Source organism: Phaethon lepturus, unplaced genomic scaffold, assembly GCF_000687285.1.
Source record: "Phaethon lepturus isolate BGI_N335 unplaced genomic scaffold, ASM68728v1 scaffold15824, whole genome shotgun sequence".
Classification (NCBI taxonomy): Eukaryota; Metazoa; Chordata; class Aves; order Phaethontiformes; family Phaethontidae; genus Phaethon; species Phaethon lepturus.
The window spans coordinates 21,656-45,199 of record NW_010535619.1 but is presented as its reverse complement, the minus strand read 5'-3'; the positions used below and the strand labels follow the sequence as shown (position 1 = coordinate 45,199).

General features: G+C 40.5%; 1 protein-coding gene across 1 annotated transcript in view; it reads left to right on the top strand.

Annotated features, from left to right (window-relative positions):
• Nucleotides 1–22,640, top strand: part of KCNK10 (potassium channel, subfamily K, member 10) — a 66,054-nt gene extending 43,414 nt beyond the window's left edge. The window contains exons 5-7 of the mRNA XM_010285904.1: nt 16,557–16,743; nt 19,860–20,002; nt 21,557–22,640. Coding sequence (XP_010284206.1) covers nt 16,557–16,743; nt 19,860–20,002; nt 21,557–22,180 — 954 coding nt within the window. The 3' untranslated portion in view covers nt 22,181–22,640. The remainder of the gene's footprint in view (nt 1–16,556; nt 16,744–19,859; nt 20,003–21,556) is intronic.
• Nucleotides 22,641–23,544: the final 904 nt, after the last annotated feature.

The following is a 23,544-nucleotide window of genomic DNA, read 5'->3' as shown; positions in this document are numbered from 1 at the left end:
CAGTTACAGAACACAGCAGCTGTCATTATCATGAGTCAAATATAGGCTAAATTCAGATAGTCTTTATTCAAACCTTGTAACAAGTGTTTAGATTCTCACTGGAAGTATATGGGATGAGCATAACCTGACAGATCTTCTCTCATCTTGCAGTTCAGTACAGATGCAGGCATTCAGCCTGGGCACAACATGCTTCTGAGAGCACTCCAGGATCTTCTGACTTCTGAGGTGAAGCCACTTTGTGCAGTTCCTGGACTTGGTTACTGCTTTCACTCCTCTGGCTTACAGTATGACATTGAGGACAGGTCTGGCAACACAGCTGGTAGGGTGGGAAATGCAATAGAGGGATGTGAACGAGCAGCCAGAGACATGGATGGTGGCAAGGCTGCTCCCCTGATGCTCATATCTCAAGAAAATACATTACTTTGTGCTGAAACTCAATGCCTCTGTAAACAGCTCATAGTTCAGTGAACCAGGGACTTGTCAGAACAGACACATCTGCTAGCTGTCTTCCAGGTTTTCAGCTTAGACAACCTGTTTGTCCATTGATCTCTTGAGAAATGGTTTGCTCTAGATTTAAGACGCATGTAAGTGTTATGAAAATTATATACACCTGTTTTTTCTTTTCCTGAAAGACAGCATTAGGCATTACCTTAACCTTGAAACAGTCCTAGGAAAAGTAATTCTTAGCTGGAAGATGGGGCTGGGGCAGGAGTAAGGGAAGTCCCATTGAGCTCATGAAAAGCTTTCTTTTAGCAACTGCCAAAGCTCTACATTTCCTAAACTTTGTTGTCTTTCTGAATACATCAGATCTAACCTACTACTCTTTCTTTTAGAGATACAACTTCCTTTTAGAGATTTTTGGCTTCTCTGATCTCTTTTGTTACTGTACAAGTGACAGGAATTGTCTTTGCAAATTCCTTATCTGAAAATGAATGGAAAACAGATCGTGAGAAAGAAACTTAGTACAAGAGAGTAACTGTGCAGAGGAGGAACACTTAAAAATACAGTCTTTTTTCTTTGTCTCCCTTCTGTCTGTTCATTTGCTCTACTATCTCTTCCCTTGCTCACTTTCCTTCTCTTCTTTCCCTTGGCTCACATCAAACCCATACCGTTATACCTGACACCAGTGCAGGACTGGTGAGTTCTCACAGAATTCTGCTGTTCAAATAAGTTGTTTGAGGTTTCCTTGAAGTACTACCTTCACCTCCTCTTCCCTAGGTTAATGCCATAGCCCAGGGACCCCATCTGCTTCCTGCCAGGCAGCCCCACCCTGCACTTTCTCTTCCAGCCCCATATCAGCATCAATTCTTCCAATTTTTGGCAGCTGAATCAAACTTTCAGATGAGCTTGTTCCCAAAGCCAGAAATTCAAATCCAGTTCCTGCTTAGTGAAATCATTCTGGATTTGCACTCCTGTTACTGAATTAAAAATTTGGGACGTTGTTAATAGATAAATGTATTATAACCTAAGTGATACTTTAGCTAGTAAGATGCTATTTCTGAATATATGACCTGACACCTGCATTTCTGAGCAGACTGAGTTATGGAAGACTGATGGGAAAATTTCCTCTCCGCTCTCTGGTATTTAATCAAAATATACCAAAAATCAACACAATCTCTTTTATTTTGTTTTATTGCATTTCATTACTAGCCAGCATCAGTGTGTTATTATATGAGCTGCTAAAAATGCACGGAGGATATTAACACCCTATCTTTTCTTTTTTAATATAGTGTTATTCATTTTGATTTTCTATGAGGAAATAAGCTACTTTTTTTTTTTAAATTCACTCAAGGACTTCCACAGGGGAACAATCCAGTGTAACGATCAATCTGCCATCTGCTGGCATCCTGTTTCTGGACAGAGCTGTCAGGATGGGGTGTGAAATTCAACACACTGATGCACGTACACAGTATTATTCCAAAATGATACAAAATTTATGAGCTGAAATTTCAGTGTTCAGAGCTTAGCCTAGCAAATTTCTGGGCCATTTCCACCAAGACAAAATAGCTAATAAAATAAAACATAAATACATTAGCAACAAAAGGAGGGCTAAAGAGAATCTCCATCCTTTAGTGGATACGGGCGGAAATGTAGTGACAAAGGGTGAGGAAAAGGCTGAGATACTTAGTGCCGCCTTTGCCTCAGTCTTTAATAGTCACATCAGTTATCCTCTGGGTACCCAGCCCCCTGAGCTGGAAGACAGGGATGGGAAGCAGAATGAAGCCTCCATAATCCAAGGGGAAATGGTTAGTGACCTGCTACACCACTTAGACACACACAAGTCTATGGGGCCATATGGGATCCACCCAAAGATACTGAGGGACCTGGCAGAAGTGCTCACCGAGGCACTTTCAACCATTTCTCAGCAGCCCTGGCTAACTGGGGAGGTCCCAGTTGACTGGAAGGTAGCAAATGTGATGCCCCTCTACAAGAAGGGCCAGAAGGAAGATCTAGGCAACTACAGGCCTGTCAGTCTGACCTTGGTGCCAGGGAAGGTTATGTAGCAGATCATCCTGAGTGCCATCAAGTGGCACGTACAGGACAAGCAGGTGATCAGGCCCAGTCAGCGTGGGTTTGTGAAAGGCAGGTCCTGCTTGACTAATCTGATCTCCTTCTCTGACAAGGTGACCTGCTTAGTGGATGAGGGAAAGGCTGTAGATGTTGTCTACCTAGACTTCAGCAAAGGCTTTGACACCATTTCCCACAGAGCTCTCCTGGAGAAACTGGCTACTCGTGGCTTGGATGGGTGTACTCTTCACTGGGTAAAAAACTGGCTGTATGGCCAAGCCCAAAGAATTGTTGTGAATGAAGTTAAATCCAGTTTGTGGACAGTCAAAAGTGGTGTTCCCCAGCACTCAGTACTGGGGACAGTTCTGTTTAATATCTTTATCAACGATCTGGACGAGGGGATCGAGTCCATCCTCAGTAAGTTTGCAGACCACATCAAGTTGGGCGGAAGTGTTGGTTGATCTGTTTGAGGGTAGGAAGGCTTTACAGAGGGATCTGGACAGGCTGGATTGATGGGCCAAAGCCAACGGTAAGAGAGCCAAGTGCTGTGTCCTGCACTTCCGGTCACAACGACCCCATGCAACACTATAAGCTTGGGGAAGAGTGGCTGGAAAGCTGCCTGGCAGAAAAGGACCTGGGGGTGTTGGTTGACAGCTGGCTGATCATGAGCCAGCAGTGTGCCCAAGTGGCCAAGAAGGCCAATAGCATCCTGGTTTGTATCGGAAATAGTGTGGCCAGCAGGACTAGAGAAGTGATCATGCCGCTGTACTCATCACTGGTGAGGCTGCACCTCAAATACTGTGTTCAGTTTTGGGTCCCTCATTACAAGAAGAACATTGAGTTGCTGGAGCGTGTCCCGAGAAGGGCAACAAAGCTGGTGAAGAGCCTAGAGCACAAGTCTTATGAGGGAACGACGGTTGTTTAGCCTGGAGAAAAGGAGGCTGAAGGGACACCTTATTTCTCACTGCAACTACCTTGAAAGGAGGTTGTAGTGAGGTGGGTGTTGGTCTGTTCTTCCAAGTAACAAGCGACAGGACAAGAAGAAATGACCTCAAGTTGCGCCAGGGGAGGTTTCAATTGGATATTAGGAAAAATTTCTTCACTGAAAGGGCTGTCAAGCATTGGAACAGGCTGCCCAAGGAAGTAGTGGAGTCACCATCCCTGGAGATATTTAAAAGACTTGTAGGTGTTGCAGTTAGGGACATGGTTTAATTGAGGACTTGATAAATTCTAGGTTAATGGTTGGACTTAATGATCTGAAAGGTCTTTCCAACCTAAATGATTCTGTGATTCTGTGACAGAGAAAATTTTCCCTCATAATTCCCAGAATTCCCTTTCACCAGCAAAAGTAATGTTTCATAGAATTTGCTAAGTTACCTGTAGGAAAACTTCGAGGAAGAAAAGCAAATCCTTTCCTCATGCACAAGATCATCTTATTATGGAAAGACCAAAGGTGATGTAGGCTTGGAGTGAAGCATTATGCAGAGCATAGAGTATGCTGACTTGAAACGTTTTTCATTTGATTCCTGTGATTCTGTGAGACAATATAAGGCCTTTGACACCATTCCCCACAACATGCTTATCTCTAAATTGGAGAGAGATGGATTTGATGGGTGGAATGTTCGGTGGCTGACAACTGTTTAAGTCAAAATGTATGAGCACCCCTGAAACCCAGGGCTTCATTGTCAAGATGCATGCTCCAGGTTGGAAAACTCTGGGTGCATTCTCCCCTAGTTCATCAGTAACATAGCTCTTTCAAAGATCTAGTCTGAAAAAGTTAGCCTGTCTGTGCTCTACAAATGTATTCCTTCAATGCCCTTCTTAACAAGAGTTGTTCTAATTGCTTTCTTTGCACGTAAAGCAGTCCAGACCCAGGGCCATCCGGACACTTCACTGTAGTATGTCTTCCAGTGGCAGAAGTGTGACTGGAGGATGAAGGGCAGGAGTGGTAAGTTTACAATGCCTGTGACTGAAATACTTTTCTCCTTGAGATACTGCAGGCCACAATATCTTCACACTTTTTTTTAATGTTTCTAATCAGTGCTTTAATTATGGTGATGGAAAGATAGCAGGAAGTTTTATTTTTGCTTTTGATCATCACCTGCTTTAGTAGTCCTCATGCTCCAGTGCCAACAGAAGATACAGACAAATGATAATCCTGTCGGTGAACTAAACAACTAATGGTGTGAGCTGTGACTTCATTACATGATGTGACTCTTCATCCACAAGAGCCAAATTTGCCTCTGAATTCTATTTTAGGTTCAACCACTGGCTTGTGGTATGGTCTTGAATATGTGGGTTTTACTCTTTGGATTGCTCTCCTCATCCATTATATTTGAGCTGCAGGAAATATCTTTTTCTGCCCAGTGCTGAGATAGTATGCTAGTACTAAAAAATCAGTAACAAAATCTATGGATCCCAGTTTTTGGCATTTTATTTCTAACTTGGTATCTGATTCAGTTAGTGATGCTTACAGATAATCTGCTTCAGGGAAAGTAACTTAAGTGCAGCAAACCTTTTGCTATTTGTTCTTATCCACTGGTTTTTGTTGCCGAGTATAAGTTTAGAGTCTAAAGCTTATGTGGACTGGCTGTGAAGCACATCTTTCTTTATTCCTGCAAGTCAATAACCTCTTGCAAATTGGCATATAATTTAAGGGTTGATATTAACCTGAACAGTTAAATTCAGATCTTGACATGTCTGAAAGATCTTTAAAGCATTTTGGTTATATCCACAATGACTGTTAGGCCTGTAAGGACTTGCAAAATGTATAGCATCAGCCTGAGGCAACTTCAAAGAGAGTATCATGAAGGTCTTGAAGTGAGTCTGCCTCTAAAGAGAGCCCCATGAGGTGTTGAGCCTCGTGGTAGTTGAAAGGGCAGTCCTGGGTTTACTAGAAAGAGAAGGCAGCAGCTCTAAGAAGGGAGAACATGTCAACACCAGGAAGAGACAATAATTGCTCCAATTTTAGAATCAAACCAGTCTCACTAAAAAGATGATATCATATACAGAGGAGGAAAGACTATTCTAAAACCAGACTTTAAAACTAGCTCAAATTCAGAGTATAGTGTTGTCTGGAAATCTCAAGTCAGCTCCAGTGCACCAAAACTGAAACCCAATGTGCATTGAAGTCCATACCCCAAAGTAATTATTACTGGTATTACTGTAACACCTTTCTCTGTGAGTGTCAGGCACTGCACAGTGTAGATGTTGACTACAGGGCACTTCAGAGGAAATCTTGCACTGTTTTGCCTGCTTATGTGAGACCTTTTAATATATTTTCATTATTTTTTTCTTTATTATTTAAAAATATTAGATGTTCAAGCCTTCAGTAATTCTTCTTACTGGAGTCATACTCTTGTCACTGAATTGCAGTGCTCGTAACATTTTACAGCTCTTAAAAACAGAATATTGTACAAAAACTAGTCAGGAATCCATGATTAATACAAAGGCTTTATTTGTCACTGCCCAGGTATCTATTTGTATTACAGTAAATTGTAATAGTTAATTTTTCATTTGGAAAACAATTTTCATTACATTACTTTCTGATTGTGGACAGACTGTAGCTATTGTAGTATATGAACCCAAGATCCTCTGTTATCTTCAGGGTTTTTCTTTATCTACTTAGCTTTTTTTGTAGGTTGCCTAATATTTTAGCACCTGTTTCAACCTTTACACAGAATTAACTAATAAACCAAAGACAGGTGTAATAGGCAATTAGTGGCTAAAAAACTGATTTAAGTGCAAGTTAAGAGAGTATTTGGCAATTGATACTGGTTAGAAGGGTTTCCAAACCCTTCTATGGATGATGGATTGATCTATAGATGATGTTTTATCATCCTTAAAGAAGAACATAAAAACAATCGAGTAATGATGAAGTAAATTTTCAGGAAGGGGTTTTCTTCCATTGTTAATTTGAATGTACTCAGGCTATTTTTTATGTTCATCAGGGATTATCTCTGGAATATGATCTCTGTCCTTTTGCTAGCCATTGTTCCCTCTATCTGTTTCTTTTCTGTTTTCTGTTGTGAAAAAAAGATGAGCACTATTTCTTTCTCTGTATCAAATCCCAAGCTTTGCCACCTCTCATTTGATTTGAAACCAGGTTAGTATTCAGAATGATCTCAGTATAAGTAGAGGCAAGGAGTTGCATTTCCATGCAAAGCCTGAATCCCAATTTTCTTAGTAAGGAAGTGAGTTACATGGTCCTTCTTCATGGCTTCAAATGTTCAGGAACCACTGTTCTAAAGGATAAAACTATACCTGCCTGTCTCCTGCTAAAATTAGTATTAGTCCCATAACATCTAATTGTAGTGAACTGCACTGGAAATAAACCCCATGGGTCTCAAGGAATTATCTCTCATGAAACACAAGACAAACAGCAGCTGAAAGCATGATTAAGAGTTGTGATGGGTGCGCTCAACCCCTTGACCGGACTGGCAGTGGTTTGGTGCAGGTTCTGGAGGAGGTAAAGGCCTAAGACATAGCTGGGCCATGAACTCCTCTAGTTTCAATCTGTTTTCTGAAAACCCCAAAAGGAACAGAGTGACACAATGAGCATCAATGCATATGGGCTTGAACACCGATCATGTGATTGACACATGAATAGTTGGTGGCTTTTCCAAGACTCATTTATCAAGGAAAAAAGTAAGTGATGGGTACAAGGCGTCTCATGCATACCTTTTCCATCACATGTAATTTGACTATGAGCCAACCACTTTACCCCATAAATATGACAGCCTAAGTGAGCCTTCTTTGAACTCTCCCTGCTAGGCAGCATGGCTGCATGGCGGTGATCTCCCCTTGAGCTGGGACGTGCCTCAAAGTTGGTCTTTGAGTCTGAGAGACCTTTTACCAACAGCAGATCTTTGGTAAGTGACTGATATTGCACGTAACCCTGTAGTTTGATGACTTTCATTTTGCCTTGGTAACTTTGTTTTGCATGCTGCATTGATGCTAATGAAACGTGCATATATAATCCTATAGACATAAACTGTTGACCAAGTCTGGGACTATGTCTAGATCCAGCTGCTACTAAACTCCTCTCTGAGAAGGCCTTTAGAAAGCAAGGGGGTCCATTCTGAACCTCATGACTCAACGGGAGGGTCCTCCTTACCCTTTTATCTCTAGTCTCTCTGTGAATCATTTTAACTCAAATGTAATTTTCCTTTGTATATTTTCCCATGCGGTAATTAATAGAGTGAACCTTGCCATTGAACTCTAAGTCACACTTTTACATTACATTACATTAAAACGACCTTTGCTAACACCTTTGACAGTGGTTCTTTAAGCAACATAAATCACCCATTTGTGACAAGAGTTTACTGAGCAGCTACGGTTTCTTAGATACTCTGTATGAAGCTTAAAAAATAAGATATTTCAGTGGAAGCTGCTGATTAATGTCAAAGAATATGTGAAGTTTTCAACCATCAGCTTGAAAGTTAAACTCTTTCCTAAGCACTAATAGTGAATAACCCTTTTTTGTTACTGCCTTAAGTTTTGGTCATATTCCTCTAGAAACTTCTGTGTTCCTGACAGTGCAGTGCTGAAATACCAAATCCTATGCGCCAGGGTTCTAATGCAGGAGTTGCCATCTCTGAAAACCTGATTTATATCCGAAAAAAAATCCTAACCTCAGGATCGTTTAAGTTTGCATTATAGGGAGTAAAGAAAACGCAAGACAGAAACACAACTGCAACACAAAATCACTCATAATATGGTGATTTTTGATCCCTTCTCTCCCCCAACAAATACATAGAGCCATTCTAGTTAGTGTTCTTCAGAATATCCTCCAAAACTCCTGCAGACAACCTTGGGGGAAGCATCAGAGGCTGAGTGTGAGGGGGGGTAATGGATCTTGAAAGACAGTAGATAGAAATTACTTCACAAGGATACCTGTACATGGTGCCTCATCCCAGGCATGACAACTCTGCTACTTTTTCACTTAAGAGATGCTACTTCAAGGTTACAAACAGACTGGATGGAGGTGGCAAATTTAGTGTTACATTGCTTTACGTAGTCAACCTTCACCTTTCAGGACTGTCAAGCTATCGTATTAACCACTCTGATGTAATTTTCATGTTCATATTTTCCCTTGGCACATACACGTATCATTGTGGCAATAAGAACTGTTTTGAGCCATCGGACAAAGTATTTGATGCACCCTGCACCCTGTGCCAGACCTTTCCCTTTGAAGGTGCTCCCTGCCCTCCTTTTACCTTTGCAGGTAAGCAGTGGCAGCTCCTGCAAAATGGAGAAGGCTGGGAGGAGCAGGGGGAGAGTTGTGGCATGAAGGGACACTTCCAGGGGTGAGACATTTTCCATTCTTTCCATGTTTTTTTCCCGGGAGGAGCTGCTCTCTCTCCCTCCTTTTACTTTCCTTCCACTCTTCTGGGATCTGTATCCCACCTAGAAGTAAAATTTACTCCCTGTGGGCTAGTTACCTGAGAGAATGCTCTTTGATTACTTGGCTAGTCACAAACAATGTTTTTCTTTAGAAAGACTGCAATATTGTAATCTTTATAGTGTTAATATATATAAGAAATCTCATGGTAAATACAAAATATGCTTAGGAGGCTTCTGCAAGAATTTCTTGCAGAGAATGATATATGCTGTTGTACCTGAGAAGGACAAGGGAAGGCTGCTTAGCTAGTTATTCCAAGCTAAGCAGAAACTGAAAACTGCGGTCTAGAAACAGATTCAGGAAGTCTAGCCTGAAGATCTACTCCCTGTTTCAAAAGGTCACTTGTTTAATCTTTCAATATCTAGTCCAACAAAATATCTGCTCTAGCCTTATGAATTCTGATGTTGTTACATTCCTAATCACTAGGGAAATGTTCTGAAAACTCAGCAATATGAAGGAATCTGGATGCTTTATTGCACTGTAGAGCATGAAAACAAAACAAAGAAATAATGGAACAAAAAATGAAAGCCCAAACAGCACTAAAAAAAGGAATATTGAATTTCTACACCCTGTTAAGAGGAGATATTTCTAAAATGAAGTTCAATCTTCTTTTTCTTGCTAAGTCTTTGAAAGTGGCCATGTCATGCAATAGATAACTAGATCTCTCATTGATCTAGCTACACTAATTGTCTTTCTCTGTATCAGTGCATTTCTTATTAGATGCTGAGCATATACTTGCGGGAGAAGGATGGACTTCTATGAGAGTTATATTCCGAAGCCATTTATTGTCTTGTCTGACTCCAATATATATCATAATTTTCGCTTAGTCACTGCGCACACACTCATGATTGGTTACAACTTGTTACACACACTATTGCAATTGGCTATATACAAAATATCACGCGCTGTCCACGCGCCTCTCACACAGTCAGGATTGCTGCTTGCAGGTGTTCCTGTTTTCCTTGCTTCTTCTTAGTTGTTTACCACAGCTCCTTCTCCTCAAGGCCGAGCCGTGCAGATATCCAGCTGTTTACCAGCTTCTCAGTGCCACAGCTCCTTCTCCTTAAGGTCGAGCTGTGCAGGGCGATCCCAACATATACTCAGAAATCTAGCTTTGCTGCTCTGTGGCACTTTTCTTTGCATCATCATAACTGCATTTTATTTTTTCCCCTGAATTGCACTGATGAACAAGATGAAAGCATTGTCTCAACACTGATCAAAATCAGGGTTACCAGGAATGGCCAGGTAAAATCCATTTGGGTACAGGGAATTGATGTAGAACAACCATTATTAAACCATTCTTGCACTCCTTGGGAGAAGGGAATATAGATGTAACTCAGAAGGGGGTTGAAGGAAGGAAGGAGAAATACATTCCAGATTCGGCCCTTGCGAGCATCCTTTGAAATTGCTTAAGTCTGTGTCATGAACCTCAGTTGTCCTTTGTCTGCTCCAATGTCTGAGAAAAGCATATATATACATAGATCCCTCTTTTTCAACATTTATTATTTTCCTGGGCTGAATACAGAACAGAGGTTTGGGCTCAATATTATTATTTTTGTTTCTTTAGCAGCATAAAAAGCAAGGTGCAAAAATTAGTTGGTGTGTATCAGAAAGCCCTATGTGTGCTTTCTAGAGAGAGGAAAAAGATTGGAAAGGAGTATATCAAGCCTAGAAAATTTTCAAGCCAGTGTTTCTGTATTTTCATGACACAGCATCAGTACTCACATTATGACTGCAGCAAGATCCATGCCTAGAGATTTACAAAAATAACATTAGAGAAAGCTGCTGCTCTGTGAGAAGCTGCATATTCCATCTGGGTCTAGACAAACGCCCTGAAGAACTGTGGTTTTATGGGGAAAAAAATAATGTACTACTCTGACATGTGCCCTGTATATGTTCAGGATTGTCTCTCCCAAGCTTAGTAACAAATGTAAGTGCTTACAGCTTTTTATATCTGTCTCCCCTCTGGTACTTACTACAGTTAAGAAATAGGGTATGGATTTTGCAGCTTCTTGTGCAGCAATAGCAGAGTTCTTTATAAAACATAAGAATTAAAATAGCACTGAGGTGCCAAGAGAGCTGCTTAGACAGTAGGGGAAGCCCGTCTCTAGTGGAATGGTTGAAACCACTGTTCTTCACCCATGGAAGTGTCTGAAATGTCATATATATTTTAAAATATATTATTTAGAATTCTGATGCTATACTTTCAAGGGCTGTTGCCTTCTTCATTGATGGGGTGAGTAGGCCTTGGCTGGTGGCAAGCACCCACACAGCCACTTGCTCACTCGCCTCCCTGCAGTGGAATGTGGAGAAAATAGGAAGAACAAGAGTGAGAAAACTTGTGGGTCAAAATAAAGACAGTGAAATCACTTACCAAGTACTGTCATGGGCAAACCAGACTTGGCTTGTGGAATTTAACTTAATTTATTGCCAATTAGCATAAATATTTAATTACTAATTGGGTGTTTGGAAACAAAAGAAGGCAAACATTCAAAATGCCTTTCCAGGCCCAGCTTTACTCCCAGGCTCTCTTCACTCCAGACACCTCTCCTCTACCCGTGTAGGTCACACTCAGTCCTTCCAGCGCAGCAGCGAGTGGCACAGGGGTTGGGGTCAGGACATGGTGGTTTCTTTCTGCTGCTCCTTCTTTCTCAACTGTTTTCCTCCAGTCCTTTACTGGTCCTCCATGGGCTGCGGTCCCTCCAGGGAAGTACCTGCTCTGCCATGGAGCACCTCCCACTCCCCCGACTTTGTTATTCCCTCATTCCCTCCTCTATTCCCTCCTCCTCTGCCTGTCCAGCATTTCTGCTCTTTCTCAAATACACTTTCCCAGAGTTGCCACCATCCTGTCTGAGAAGTTTAGCAGTGTCCTGCGGTGGGTCTGTTGGAGCCAGTTGGAACCATCTGTGTTCAGAGAACACAGAAGAACAAAAGATTGTTATATTATTCTTAGATGTTATCTCTAAGCCAGTGATATTTAAAATACATTTAGTTTCAGTCTCATTTTGAATGTGAAGGAGCTAGGACAAGTTAGAACGAAATCCACAGTGAGAGGTATAGGTAAATAATAGTGTGAACCTTGCCATTGAACTTTAAGGTTGATGAGGTAGATGTGACCATACTGCTGATCACCAAGGAGCTCTGTGAGCCCAGCGCTATGCCAGTCTTTCCATACAGCATGTTGAGATGGGCATCACACCTTCCTGAGGTATGTGCCAGGCTCTGGACCAGGGCTGGCTTGCATTTGACTGAGCTGAAAGGCAACCAGTGTGAACCTATGACTATCTGCACTATCTACACTAGCCTAGCAAAAATGTTTTGACTAAGGACATATCTAACATTTGTGGCAGAGAAAAAATAAAATTGCTATATGTGATTGTTTTATGCTTTGAATACAAAGACTGGCTTTCCTCTTGTTAAAATATTTTGATCTGGAGAAAGTGATTTAGAAGACAAGCTGTTTAATTAGTGCATGGGCAGAGACAATCTGTTCCAAAAGTAGTTGGCAGCATGGGAGAGGGCGTAAAGTTAAGAGTAGGTGAAGGGGACAAAAGAAATATTAAAGAAATGTGTTTTCTTTGGAGGAGTGCTCCAAAATGCAGAGCCTTGTGAAGAGATGAGGACAGTGTGTTCCATGCAGGCACATTATACTAGCACTAAAAAGATGACATCGGTCATCTAGCCAAAAAGGTAAACAACTTCCTTGGAGTCTTGGGGATATTTGTCAGGAATTCAGAAAAGAAAATGTTTGGAAGATGGAGCAACCATCTGAGCTCACTGTGGAGCAGCAAATGTTCCAGTGCTATTTTTGGTTGAGTAGTACTGTATATTGAGGCAGTGTATATGAAATGGGAGGTGACACTACAAAATCATGGAATAAGCATATTTGAAATATGCTGTTCATGGAAATATATATGTTCCATGTATTTAGCATTTAGTCTAGTCTGATAAACGGCTGTAGCATCTTTTGATTCCGTATTTAAAGTCTCCTACTGCCCTTTCAAAGGAATATGTATCAACCCTGTGGTCTCAGCTTGGGAACTTAAGAACCTTGTTTGGTCCTTTTGTTGTCAACTGTCAGGTACGAAAAATTGTGCCTGAGTTAATTCACCTGAAAACGGCAGGAGCCGTAAAAGAATCCAGTTCATCAGCTTTGATCTGTAGGACCAGAGAGAGAGAAAAAAAAAAAAAAGAAAAGAAAAGAAAAAAAGAGGGATTTCTTTTAACTCCTGAAATTGTTAAGCAACACCAAAACCGGTAAGACCCCTGTGTATGTAACAAAAAATAAGGAAAAAGCGAGGTCACAGTTACTGGTGGAAAAGATGCATAAGAACTAAATTCCACAGATAAAGGTATTTTCATGAGAATGTCTGTCCTCACCCCTCTTGGCACTAGAGTAGATTGACAGTAGGTTGTTTGAATTAATATGAGCAAGATGATGACAGTGATGTTGCCTCTTTGGCACTTAGCCACCTTAAGAGTGAAATCAGCACCTTCGTTAGTAAATGGAAATGGCCCCTCAGAGGTGGTTATATCACAGAAAATTCTCGGGTTTTTTCTTAGATTCCTCCTTTAATCTTTTCCATATTAGCTCTAGGTGGATTTAAATGTCTCTTTCATTAGCAGACAGTAATTTATTTATATTTTATGAATGTCTTACAAATTATCTGCTTCATCAGCGTGGAGAGAACTTGTTGGTAAAACAAAACTAAAAAAAAAAGTAGTAGAAAACATCTCTTCTAAAAATGTTATCATTTTACATAAACTGCCATGAGATGAACTGTTTTTCCTGGAGAAAGACCTCTCTTACTGTTTCATTTTGACACCTATGGAAAATTCTGTGTTTATGCCACAAAATGGGCTCAGAGGATGCATTAGTCTGGCTGGAGCTGCTCAGCTATTTGCCAGTGTTTGACTCCAGATTGCAAATGCTATTTAAAAGAGACGTTTGTATGAACCTTTTCAAATTTCTCAACCTTTAATGTTATATATATATACACAGTGTAATACTGGACTGTCTTAGGCTAATCTAGTCTTGTCTTGATACAACTGTGCCAAAACTGGAATGTGAAGGCTGTGATTCCTTATTCCTGAGAACCGGGGCAGAGCAAAGTGATGTCCTTTGTAGTAAAATAGCAAGACCATCTCCTTCTGCAAAAAAAACCCCATGCAAACCAGCTTTTTTGTAATGTGTGATTACTACGATGTACATATTCCATGAATAATGACATTTATGACATCATTTTTTGGATTTGTAGCAGTTATACTGCACTGCGAATGTCCTCTGAATGTACATCTCACTGTAAAAAGACCCCTTCTTTTCACTTGTGTTATGACATTCATGTGTTATTGTCCACTAAGCAATTCTACTGCTGAGTCTTGCTTTTGTGCTCTTTTCAGTAACTCTAAAAATGCTGTGCCTGATTCACCATTGCTTTCTGACTTCACTTGCACCGGTGGAAGAGTAAGAAAAAAATAGACTCTCAGCTGCTCTGCTTTTGTGCGAGTGACTGAGGTGCACAATAACCATGAGTCAGGCCTTTCTGCAGACCCTCTCATTAACAGCATTACCATTTTTACTTAAAAAAACCCCCAACAACCTTCAGCTGAATTTACCGCTCAGGAACAGAAGGATGTCCTGAACATTTGGTACTGATTTATAGGTCATTCTTTCCACTCCTGTTTCTACCATGAGACAAGACGCTCCTGACATATATTGAAATGCATTTTAATGTTGCTATACGAGGACTGGAGGAAGGATTACTATGCATAACGTTGCTTTACTAGTAGTGCTTGGCAGTTTGAAAGTACTTTTTGTCCAAGGATTCCCAGTACTATACAGCACTGCATGTGCCTCCTACCTCCCACTGTAGCAAGCTGTCTGCCATTTCATTTTTCCTTATCGGGAAACTGAAGCATTTAGTAGAAGTGAACAAGTCACCGTGGCCAAACCAGTAAATAAACAACTTATTTAAATCCTCATCCTCCATGACAAAAAGCAAGTGTGCCAATCTAAGAGACCATGGAACATCCGTGTGATCAGTTGCTTTCCCTTCACCACACATACAGTAAGTCTGAAATTCTGCCATTGTGAACGTGCCTCTTAAAGAAGCTAGATCATCCTTTAGTGTTTTAGCAAATTGCTCAAAATGACTCTCCAGAAAAAGAGGAAATAAGTCAGGCTTTATATTCTTGTGTTGTTTTTCTCCTTGGTACTTCAGTGGCAGTTTTTTCCATGTCTTGTATTTGATGAATCTTATTTATGGCATTATATTATTAATCCTATTTAACCATTTCTGTTCAGAAAAAAAATTGTGTAGGGATCATCTCAAACAGTTTCAGAACTAAAAGCATTTATGAAACATGGCATATTTATACTACTACCTGGGTTCTAAAGTGCAGAGCATCCAGATAGATGAGTGCCTAACGAGGGTCTGACATTGGCACCTCTAAAAGAAATGCTCACGCTTTAGTGGAAGCAGTAGTACTCTCACAAACTGGTTAGATATTAACCAGTTCAGGCAATATCCCTTCTGTATATTATAAAGATAACTTCTGAGACCTTATTTCCTGTCTAGGCAATGTCCTAATCTGAAATGAGATCTTATTTCTGGGTTAAGGGAGATGCTTGATTTGGAAAACTAATTTGGAAATATGTGACTTACAGTGACCTCCACATTCCTTTTCTAGGATAAATACAGAATTTACACTGCCACTGTAATGAATCCATGGTAACATTTCCAGTAATTTCCAGGTTTCTCGTGAAATTCTATTCAATTTTGAGTTTATTTACAGCAGATAAAATCTGAAATAAATCTGCCAGAGTCAGTTGTGTTAATCCAGGCTTGCATCAATATTACTGGAAATAAATTCTAAGTTTATATTAAATAAACTGAGAGTTTATATGATACAGGAGTGTAAAATGTTGCAATTACACTGCTCATATTTGTATTCAGTTTATAGCAGCCAGCAACTTACACTCTGTTCAAGAGCTTTCCAGTGTGGATTTACATAAGTAATTTTATCTCAGGTTGTTTGGTATTTGACATAAGTCTTTTATTACTGGAGTAAACTGATAATGTAGCTACCTGTTTTGAAAAGGAGTTTTAACCTTCATATTTGTGAATGAAAGCTGGAAATCCTGAGTCTGGAAAATCCAAAGCATGAATTACTTCTACACAAAATCTCAATATTTTAGAGGAAAAAAAAGGTTTATTTTCATTTTAGTCTTGGTCTTGCTTGTTGAACACTTGGTGATGGTGAGGCAATGTGGGTGTACATATACGTATATGGAGGTGTTGAATGTGCACTTTTTCTTACACATTGAACCTGAACTGGAGTGTACTGGAGCCTTTTGGAAGCTCAACACTGTTTTTCCAGCCTGTGTTTCTGGTAGGTTAGTAACTGCCTAGTGCATGGAAAATGGAAATCATGATTTTCTGGGGCCAGACATAGATGTTCAGTATTACCCAGGCAGGGCTCTCACTAACAGGGAGTGAGGGTTGTATTCCACCTAACAAGCTCAGAAAAGGCAGAAGGACACGTACCAGGTGACGCCAGCACAATCACTCTTCCATTCATAAGATATACAGTTGCAGAAATCCACTCAAAATTTTTTTTTGCTTTTGTCATTTCCTTTTTCTAGAAAAAGCAAGTGAGTCAAACAAAGATCCGAGTGATCTCTACCATCCTCTTCATCCTGGCAGGCTGCATTGTCTTTGTGACCATTCCTGCAGTTATCTTCAAACACATCGAGGGATGGACAGCCTTGGAGTCCATCTACTTTGTGGTTGTCACTCTGACTACTGTTGGCTTCGGTGACTTTGTAGCAGGTGAGCAGCTTTGAGCCTAGGTGCTGTGCATGAGGACCTTGGCTCTTAGAATTTGTTTTCTGGTGTAGAGAGGAGGCTTTTCACATCCTACTATATTCCAGTGAAATGATGCCAGGTGGTTCTGTCGGTGTTGCTGTGTGTGGACACCGGGTTGATTTAAGATCCTGGTGCCTTACCATCTGCAGATTGCAAGCTTTCAGCAGTGTAGATAACGGGAGCCTGGGAAGTCCTGATTATCCTTTATCATGCAATGAATTATGCACAAGTCAAATGACTTTCCCATTGAATTCAAGATTTGCATTAGTCCATTAGGGCTCAATCTGAAGCTGACTGCAGAAGCAAGGAGCCAAAATGATGAATGGTTGAAGCTTTTACAAAGGAGGTCTGAGCCATGGGGCTGGAGAAATCTTTGGTCAGATGCAGTAGTGGGCTGCTACTACAGGAGCTGCAGAAATTGAAAAATACAAAACCGTGGCTGAAATTTTGACATTTCAGTTGCCCTGTTAAGGAAGACTCATGTAGGAAGTGAAGGACTGATGGGGTACGCATCTCAGTGCTAGGAGGATGCTCTCCAAGATTACTACGGTACTAGCAGGTACTATAAATACACATCCTTATCTGTTTCCAAAGAGGGAGTCAAGATTGTTGGCTGGAGAGATGAGAGATTTTTTTTCTCCCCATTAGTGCATGACCTCTACTCCTCATTCCTGTTAGTGGTCCTAATTAAAGGCATTAAGATGCCTTTAATTGTGTTGCAAACAGCCATATTATGCTACTGTTTTGTTACTTCCTATAAATCATTGAAAGATGAATGAGTTAAAAACATCAAATTAAACTACAGATATATTAAAGTTTCCTTTGCTGAAAAGCTGCAGACAAGTCTTTTTGTAGAGAAGACTCTAATCCTCTTTTTTTATGACATAGTGGTATAGAAGACATGAATTATTGAGGGAAAAATGGCAATGAACAAAGAGAGCCTCAGATATGAAAAAGAAGTGTTTTACGAGCATTCAGATACAGTAGTGATTGTATGAGCTTGGTCCATTTTAACCACTTAAATGTGAAGAGAAGCTCACTGATATTCTGTCTTTGTGGTATCACCATGTGAAATAAAAATAATTTAAATATTTTTCTTAAGCATAACACACTTTGGTATTGTTTTCTTTAAAAATATAATATAGTAGTAAAAAAGCTCTGGATATGAAATTAAATTGTTCTATATCCAACATGATTAGGAGAATATAATCCACAGCTGGATCGTTACTAACAACCAGGATTTTTCAGAAATCAAATGGAGGACCCTGAATGAGAAAACTTCAGAGGCGATTTCATGACAAGAGTTTAAGGCAGGTGATCACCAGGAGATTTGGGTTTTATTGCTGGTTTTGAGACAGATTTTCTGTCACTTTTATTTTCTGTCACTTTAGTGTCTCAGTATCTCTGTCCCTTCAACATCAAATAAAAAATACTACGTGGTATTGGGTAAAACAGCATCAATGGAGCTACGCTGATTTATTCCACCTAGAATGTGTCCCAGCTCTTGGCACGCTGGGAAAGTTTTTGTACTACTGTTGGAGATACAGTTGTGGATGGAACCTGAAAAAGCAGAATGTCTGATAGGCTGAAAAAAGTGGTCTCATGCTTTCTCAGTTGCCTGATTACTCCGTAAGATAGACCTAGACAATCTGTTTGATAGCAAGCTTCCTCAGGGACATGTATGATCAGAAGAGCCTCATTGTACCATAGCAACAGCAGTCCCCACCTCCCATTGTTTCACACTCAAAGATTGGAAAAAAGAGAGTGATTCATGCAGTCTACAGGGAGAGATTAACATCAAAACCACTATTTGGGTCCCTGCCAATTCTTAAATGTCTGACCTTCCATGGGGATGTTCAAACACTGTACATACACTCATACTGAGTCTGGATAAAATTAAAGAGTCGTAGGAATATCTTAGATTGCAAAAAGCTCAGGGGGAAATGCCGAACTGTGTTGTCTGGTGATTTTAATGGGGGAAAATCCTAAAATCTCTCTGTGGTCATACAGAGGTACAGGTTGGCATCTAGCTCTTGTCTAACAAAGGCTGGAGTCCCCTGGAAATATGCAATCCTCTGCCTGAGTCCCCTGGCAGACTTGCTCTTCGGGCAGAGATTTACACAGGTACCACCAAGGTGGTGGTGGTTCACCTGCATTGGGGGATATGGCTGTGTCCATGGGGCTGTGCAGACTCTTTGCCACTCGCTCTCTTCAGCTCAGGGCTGTGCCTGCCTCTCCTTGGCTCTCATTCTTGCAGTGCACATAGCACTCTGATAGGAATGGGAGTCTCAAAGGTGCAGTTGTGGTTGCTTTCTTTTGGAAAAGTTTATTCTCTTCTGTGGTAGGTAGCAGCCTGGCTGCTACTGCACTTATTTTAGGCTCTTTGTAGTCAGTTAGATTTGCCAAATGTCTTGCATACTTGTTTTACCAGCTCATCCTGAGACTGGCATGAAGACCATATAGGATATTTGTTGCTTCATTTGATCCAGATCTCCTCTCAAGTCACTAGCCAGAGAATGCACCCCTATAACTGATACCCAAGCAGACAGTATGTCCTTATTATGAGGGCTGATGCACGATTGGCTTCCTGTCAGATACCCTGATTTGCAGGGGAAGACAAAGCTACTTTTCTTTGTCCTGCACATAGGCCTCTCAGTCCTGTAGCTAACACCAAAAAAATCCAGAAACTCTATAACCTGAAGGGGTTGAACCGTAAAATTTCTGAACTACCAGGCTGCAGGCAGTTTGGAATAAGGAAGACTAGCTGTATTAAACTTTTTTCCTGGAAATGCGTTCATGCTCTTGCAAGTACTATCAAAGCAGGAATTGTAGACTTGCTTCAGAGTATGAACAACATAAAGAAAAGTAGGTGCTCTGGCAGGTCCCATAGCAGCAAAACAATGGGTAATTTTGAAGAGTCTTAAGAATAGACTGTGTTCCTCCCATCTGACAGGCTTCTCGTCTATTATTAGTGTTGGCAACAGTCAAGAAATACTTTCAGGAATTTCTCAGAATTGCAGATATTTTGTCATAATTTTGGCATCTCATGATTCCTAAGCATAAGTATATGCTTATTTCAGGAGGAAATGCTGACATCCATTACCGGGAGTGGTATAAACCCTTAGTGTGGTTCTGGATCCTTGTTGGCCTTGCCTATTTTGCAGCTGTCCTGAGTATGATTGGAGACTGGTTAAGAGTCCTGTCCAAGAAGACAAAAGAAGAGGTATGACTAGTAATTTCTCAGTGGTTTGTAATTTTATAAGAGAGCTTTAAGTGCCTGATTCCTGCTTGTCTAAAGAAGGATGTTCTTCTGCATAACCAACACTCAGTATTCCCCATGGTTTACTCCACTGGCTGCCTTTGGTATCCACTGATCTTTAACTCCTTCACAAAGGGAGGAAAAAAAGCAACTGAAGCAACCTAGGTTGTTACACCTCTATCAGTACTACCAAATACAGAGAACACATCAGCAGTATTGCAATTATGGAATAAGAGCTGCCAGCCTTCACTCTGAAACTAGCTACAAAATTGTGATAAAAATTTCAGTGTTTTCTTTTTAAAAATTGGAGATGCATGGGTTTTGAAGACAATAGTTGGCTCTCTTCATTATGAAACAAGAATCTGCCTTTAAACCGGGGTCTTATGTTAAGTTTTCCCACCTTTCCCTATGCCAGGGAATATGGTTCTGAATAACAGTTTAGATTCAGGCCCCTTACTGAGTACCATATTATTAAAAATTGAAGAAACTGAGTAGCCAGCATCATGGAGAACATGATTAAATTCACTCAGACACCTGCTCATCTGGCCTGAGGAACCAAAGATGACTTCCTTGTGGACCACTGAATGCAGAAACTGAGTTCTGGCTACAATAGCCCAAGCAAACCCTTGATCTTGGTGGGCTCCTGCAGACATCGTGCTCCTGAATCTGTTCTCCTTTAGCTGAACTTTGGAAAAGGCCCGTGTTGACTGAGATATTCCTTGGTCATTTATCTTCTTTTTTCTCATTTCAGAAGAAATATTTATTCAATACAGCAGCCATATAGGTGCTTTATTCTTAATCATTATTCTGCTCTCAGGTGCAAAGGAGTAAAACAGAGCAAAGTAGTGAGACATTTAAGGACATGCTGATGGTGCCCACAGAGGATATGTGTTGAAAACTACTCCAGCTGGCTTGAGAGGGTGGTATTTGGGCAGTTATGCAATGGAAACCTCCATTAAAGACAGCTACATTGGTCCCTGAGCATGAACGCTAGACTGGATCAGTCAGAGGTCCACTTGAAATTATCTAATAGGTATTTCCAATGTTAATTGCTCTGTGGCTCTGTGGCACTGAATAGAACCTTCAGTGGGACTGAACAGCTCCATCCATGAGTATTATGGGGAAATACATTACTGTATGGATACACTGGTTGTTGTGCTGTTCTGAAGCATATTGTTATAACTATATATGATTAATTTTGCCCGCTCCTGACCATCTACCGCTGACATTGTAAGCCAGAAATTCTTATCTTAACCAAGGAGAAATGTGAAACAGGCAGACAAGTTATATGCCACATAAGCCATTAGCTAGTCACTAGTTGGTGTGTTTAGAGCTTGCCCAGTATAAAAACTTTGCTGCTGAAGTTTGGGTCCAGATGGATGCACTGGAGCTGGGACCAGTCCCTGATTTTAGACCAAAGAAGAAAGTGCTTGTGCTGCTGTTCTTTCCTAAGACTGGTGCTTCATTTTCCTTTTTCTTTTTTTTTTAAGTTAATTTCTCTTTCTTGTTGTTGTAAAGGTTGGAGAAATAAAAGCCCACGCAGCGGAGTGGAAAGCAAACGTGACGGCTGAGTTCAGAGAGACACGGAGGCGGCTCAGCGTGGAGATCCATGACAAACTTCAGCGGGCAGCCACCATCCGGAGCATGGAGCGCAGGCGCCTGGGCCTAGACCAGCGAGCCCACTCCTTAGACATGCTCTCTCCAGAGAAGCGCTCTGTCTTTACTGCCTTGGAAACAGGACGCTTCAAGGCCTCATCTCAGGAAAGCATCAACAACAGGCCTAACAACCTGCGCCTTAAAGGGTCAGATCAGCTCAACAAGCACGGGCAGGGGGCATCCGAGGACAACATCATTAACAAGTTCGGATCGTCTGCTAAGATGACCAAAAGGAAAAATAAAGACCTCAAAAAGACCATCCCTGAGGATGTGCGTAAAATTTATGAGACCTTTCGAAACTACTCCTTGGATGAAGAAAAAAAGGAAGAGGAGACGGAGAAGATGTGTAATTCTGAGAACTCTTCTAGCACTGCAGTCCTGACCAACTGCATCCAGCAGCACTCAGACATGGAGAATGGAGTGATCCCCAATGAAACCAAAGAAAAGGAACATGAAAACAAAGCATTACTTGAAGACAGAAATTAAATGTAAAAGATGCTTGACTTGAATTAACAATGTTAGTGTTTTTATATACATATATATATTGAGACACGTGCCTTATACAGACTCCTTATTCAGTCTGAATTATATAGCATCGAAGAATATTTCACTGTGCCATAAAGACTCAAGCTTGCTCTGCCAAAACAAACCAGGAACACAGCACTGCAGAATGGCAACAGAAAGCTACGCACATGGAAATTTCAGCCTGTATAAGATTACCAGGGCAAGACACAAAGGAAGAGATTGAATCACGGCAATATGACCAGAGTGCTCCTACCATGGCATAATATTAGACAAAGGGCAGACATGTAAGAAGAGCCTTTGAAAGGGATGAAAAAGAGTGTATCTTTGTAACGGAGTGTGCATCCATAAAGCCTTCCCCTGGTGATTAAAAAGAGGAGAAATGATTGGAGTGAACTAGAAACTTTCAGTAAGGCTTAGTTTACGTTTTGGTACGTGATCCAAGCTAGAATTTTTTTTTCCATTTTTGAATCAGATTCATTATCTTTCTAAACTCCAAAAGAATGTCCATGGACACAACCACCAGCTGCGTGCTGGTTTGAAAAATCAACACAGACATATTTAAGGGTCAGATTGCTCTTTTCATTAAAAAAAAAGAAAAAAAAGAAAAAAACTGTGGGTATTTATCTTAACTGGTGACAAAAAAAGAGGAAAAGAAACAAATGAATTTTTTTTCTGGTGTAGGAAATATTCAATGTAAAGTCACAGCAAGAAAAGTGAATATGAAGAAAATGCAACATCTTGTGCTATGTTGTTTAAAAGAATAGAAACATTAATTTAATGATATTTGGCTAGGTGTATAAAACAGTGGGCCAACTGTTTTTTTAAAAGAATTTCTCATTCACACTTTCTACCACTGAAAAAAACCCCTCAATTTTAATGCTGTAAGACTATGAAGACAGAAGGAAAGCTATAGCTTTTGCATGTCAGCAAACTGCTGTTCTCTGTAGCTGAATCTGAATTTTTAAAAATAGACATAAGAGCATATATGCTATTCAGATGAGGGCCAGGGCAACCATAGAATCTCAGGGCTTTCTGCCCCTTTTGCTGGGTTTGGGTTTAGACATAAGCTGCAATCATAATCTCAGAAAAAAAAAACCCCAACAAATTTAGGAAAAGAAGTTGAGAAAAATATGGTGGTAATCCTTTAAGTGCTTATAGCTTTAAGTGCCATTAATGCTGTCATATTTTGTAACTTTTTAAACAATCATTTTGAATTATTTGTTTTATTTCTTTTCAGGTACTATCTTTGTTTGACATTTGCTATCTCTTTTCTTGATAAAATCTAAACATGAGCTCTCTGCATTTCTAGACTAAAGTGAAATGTA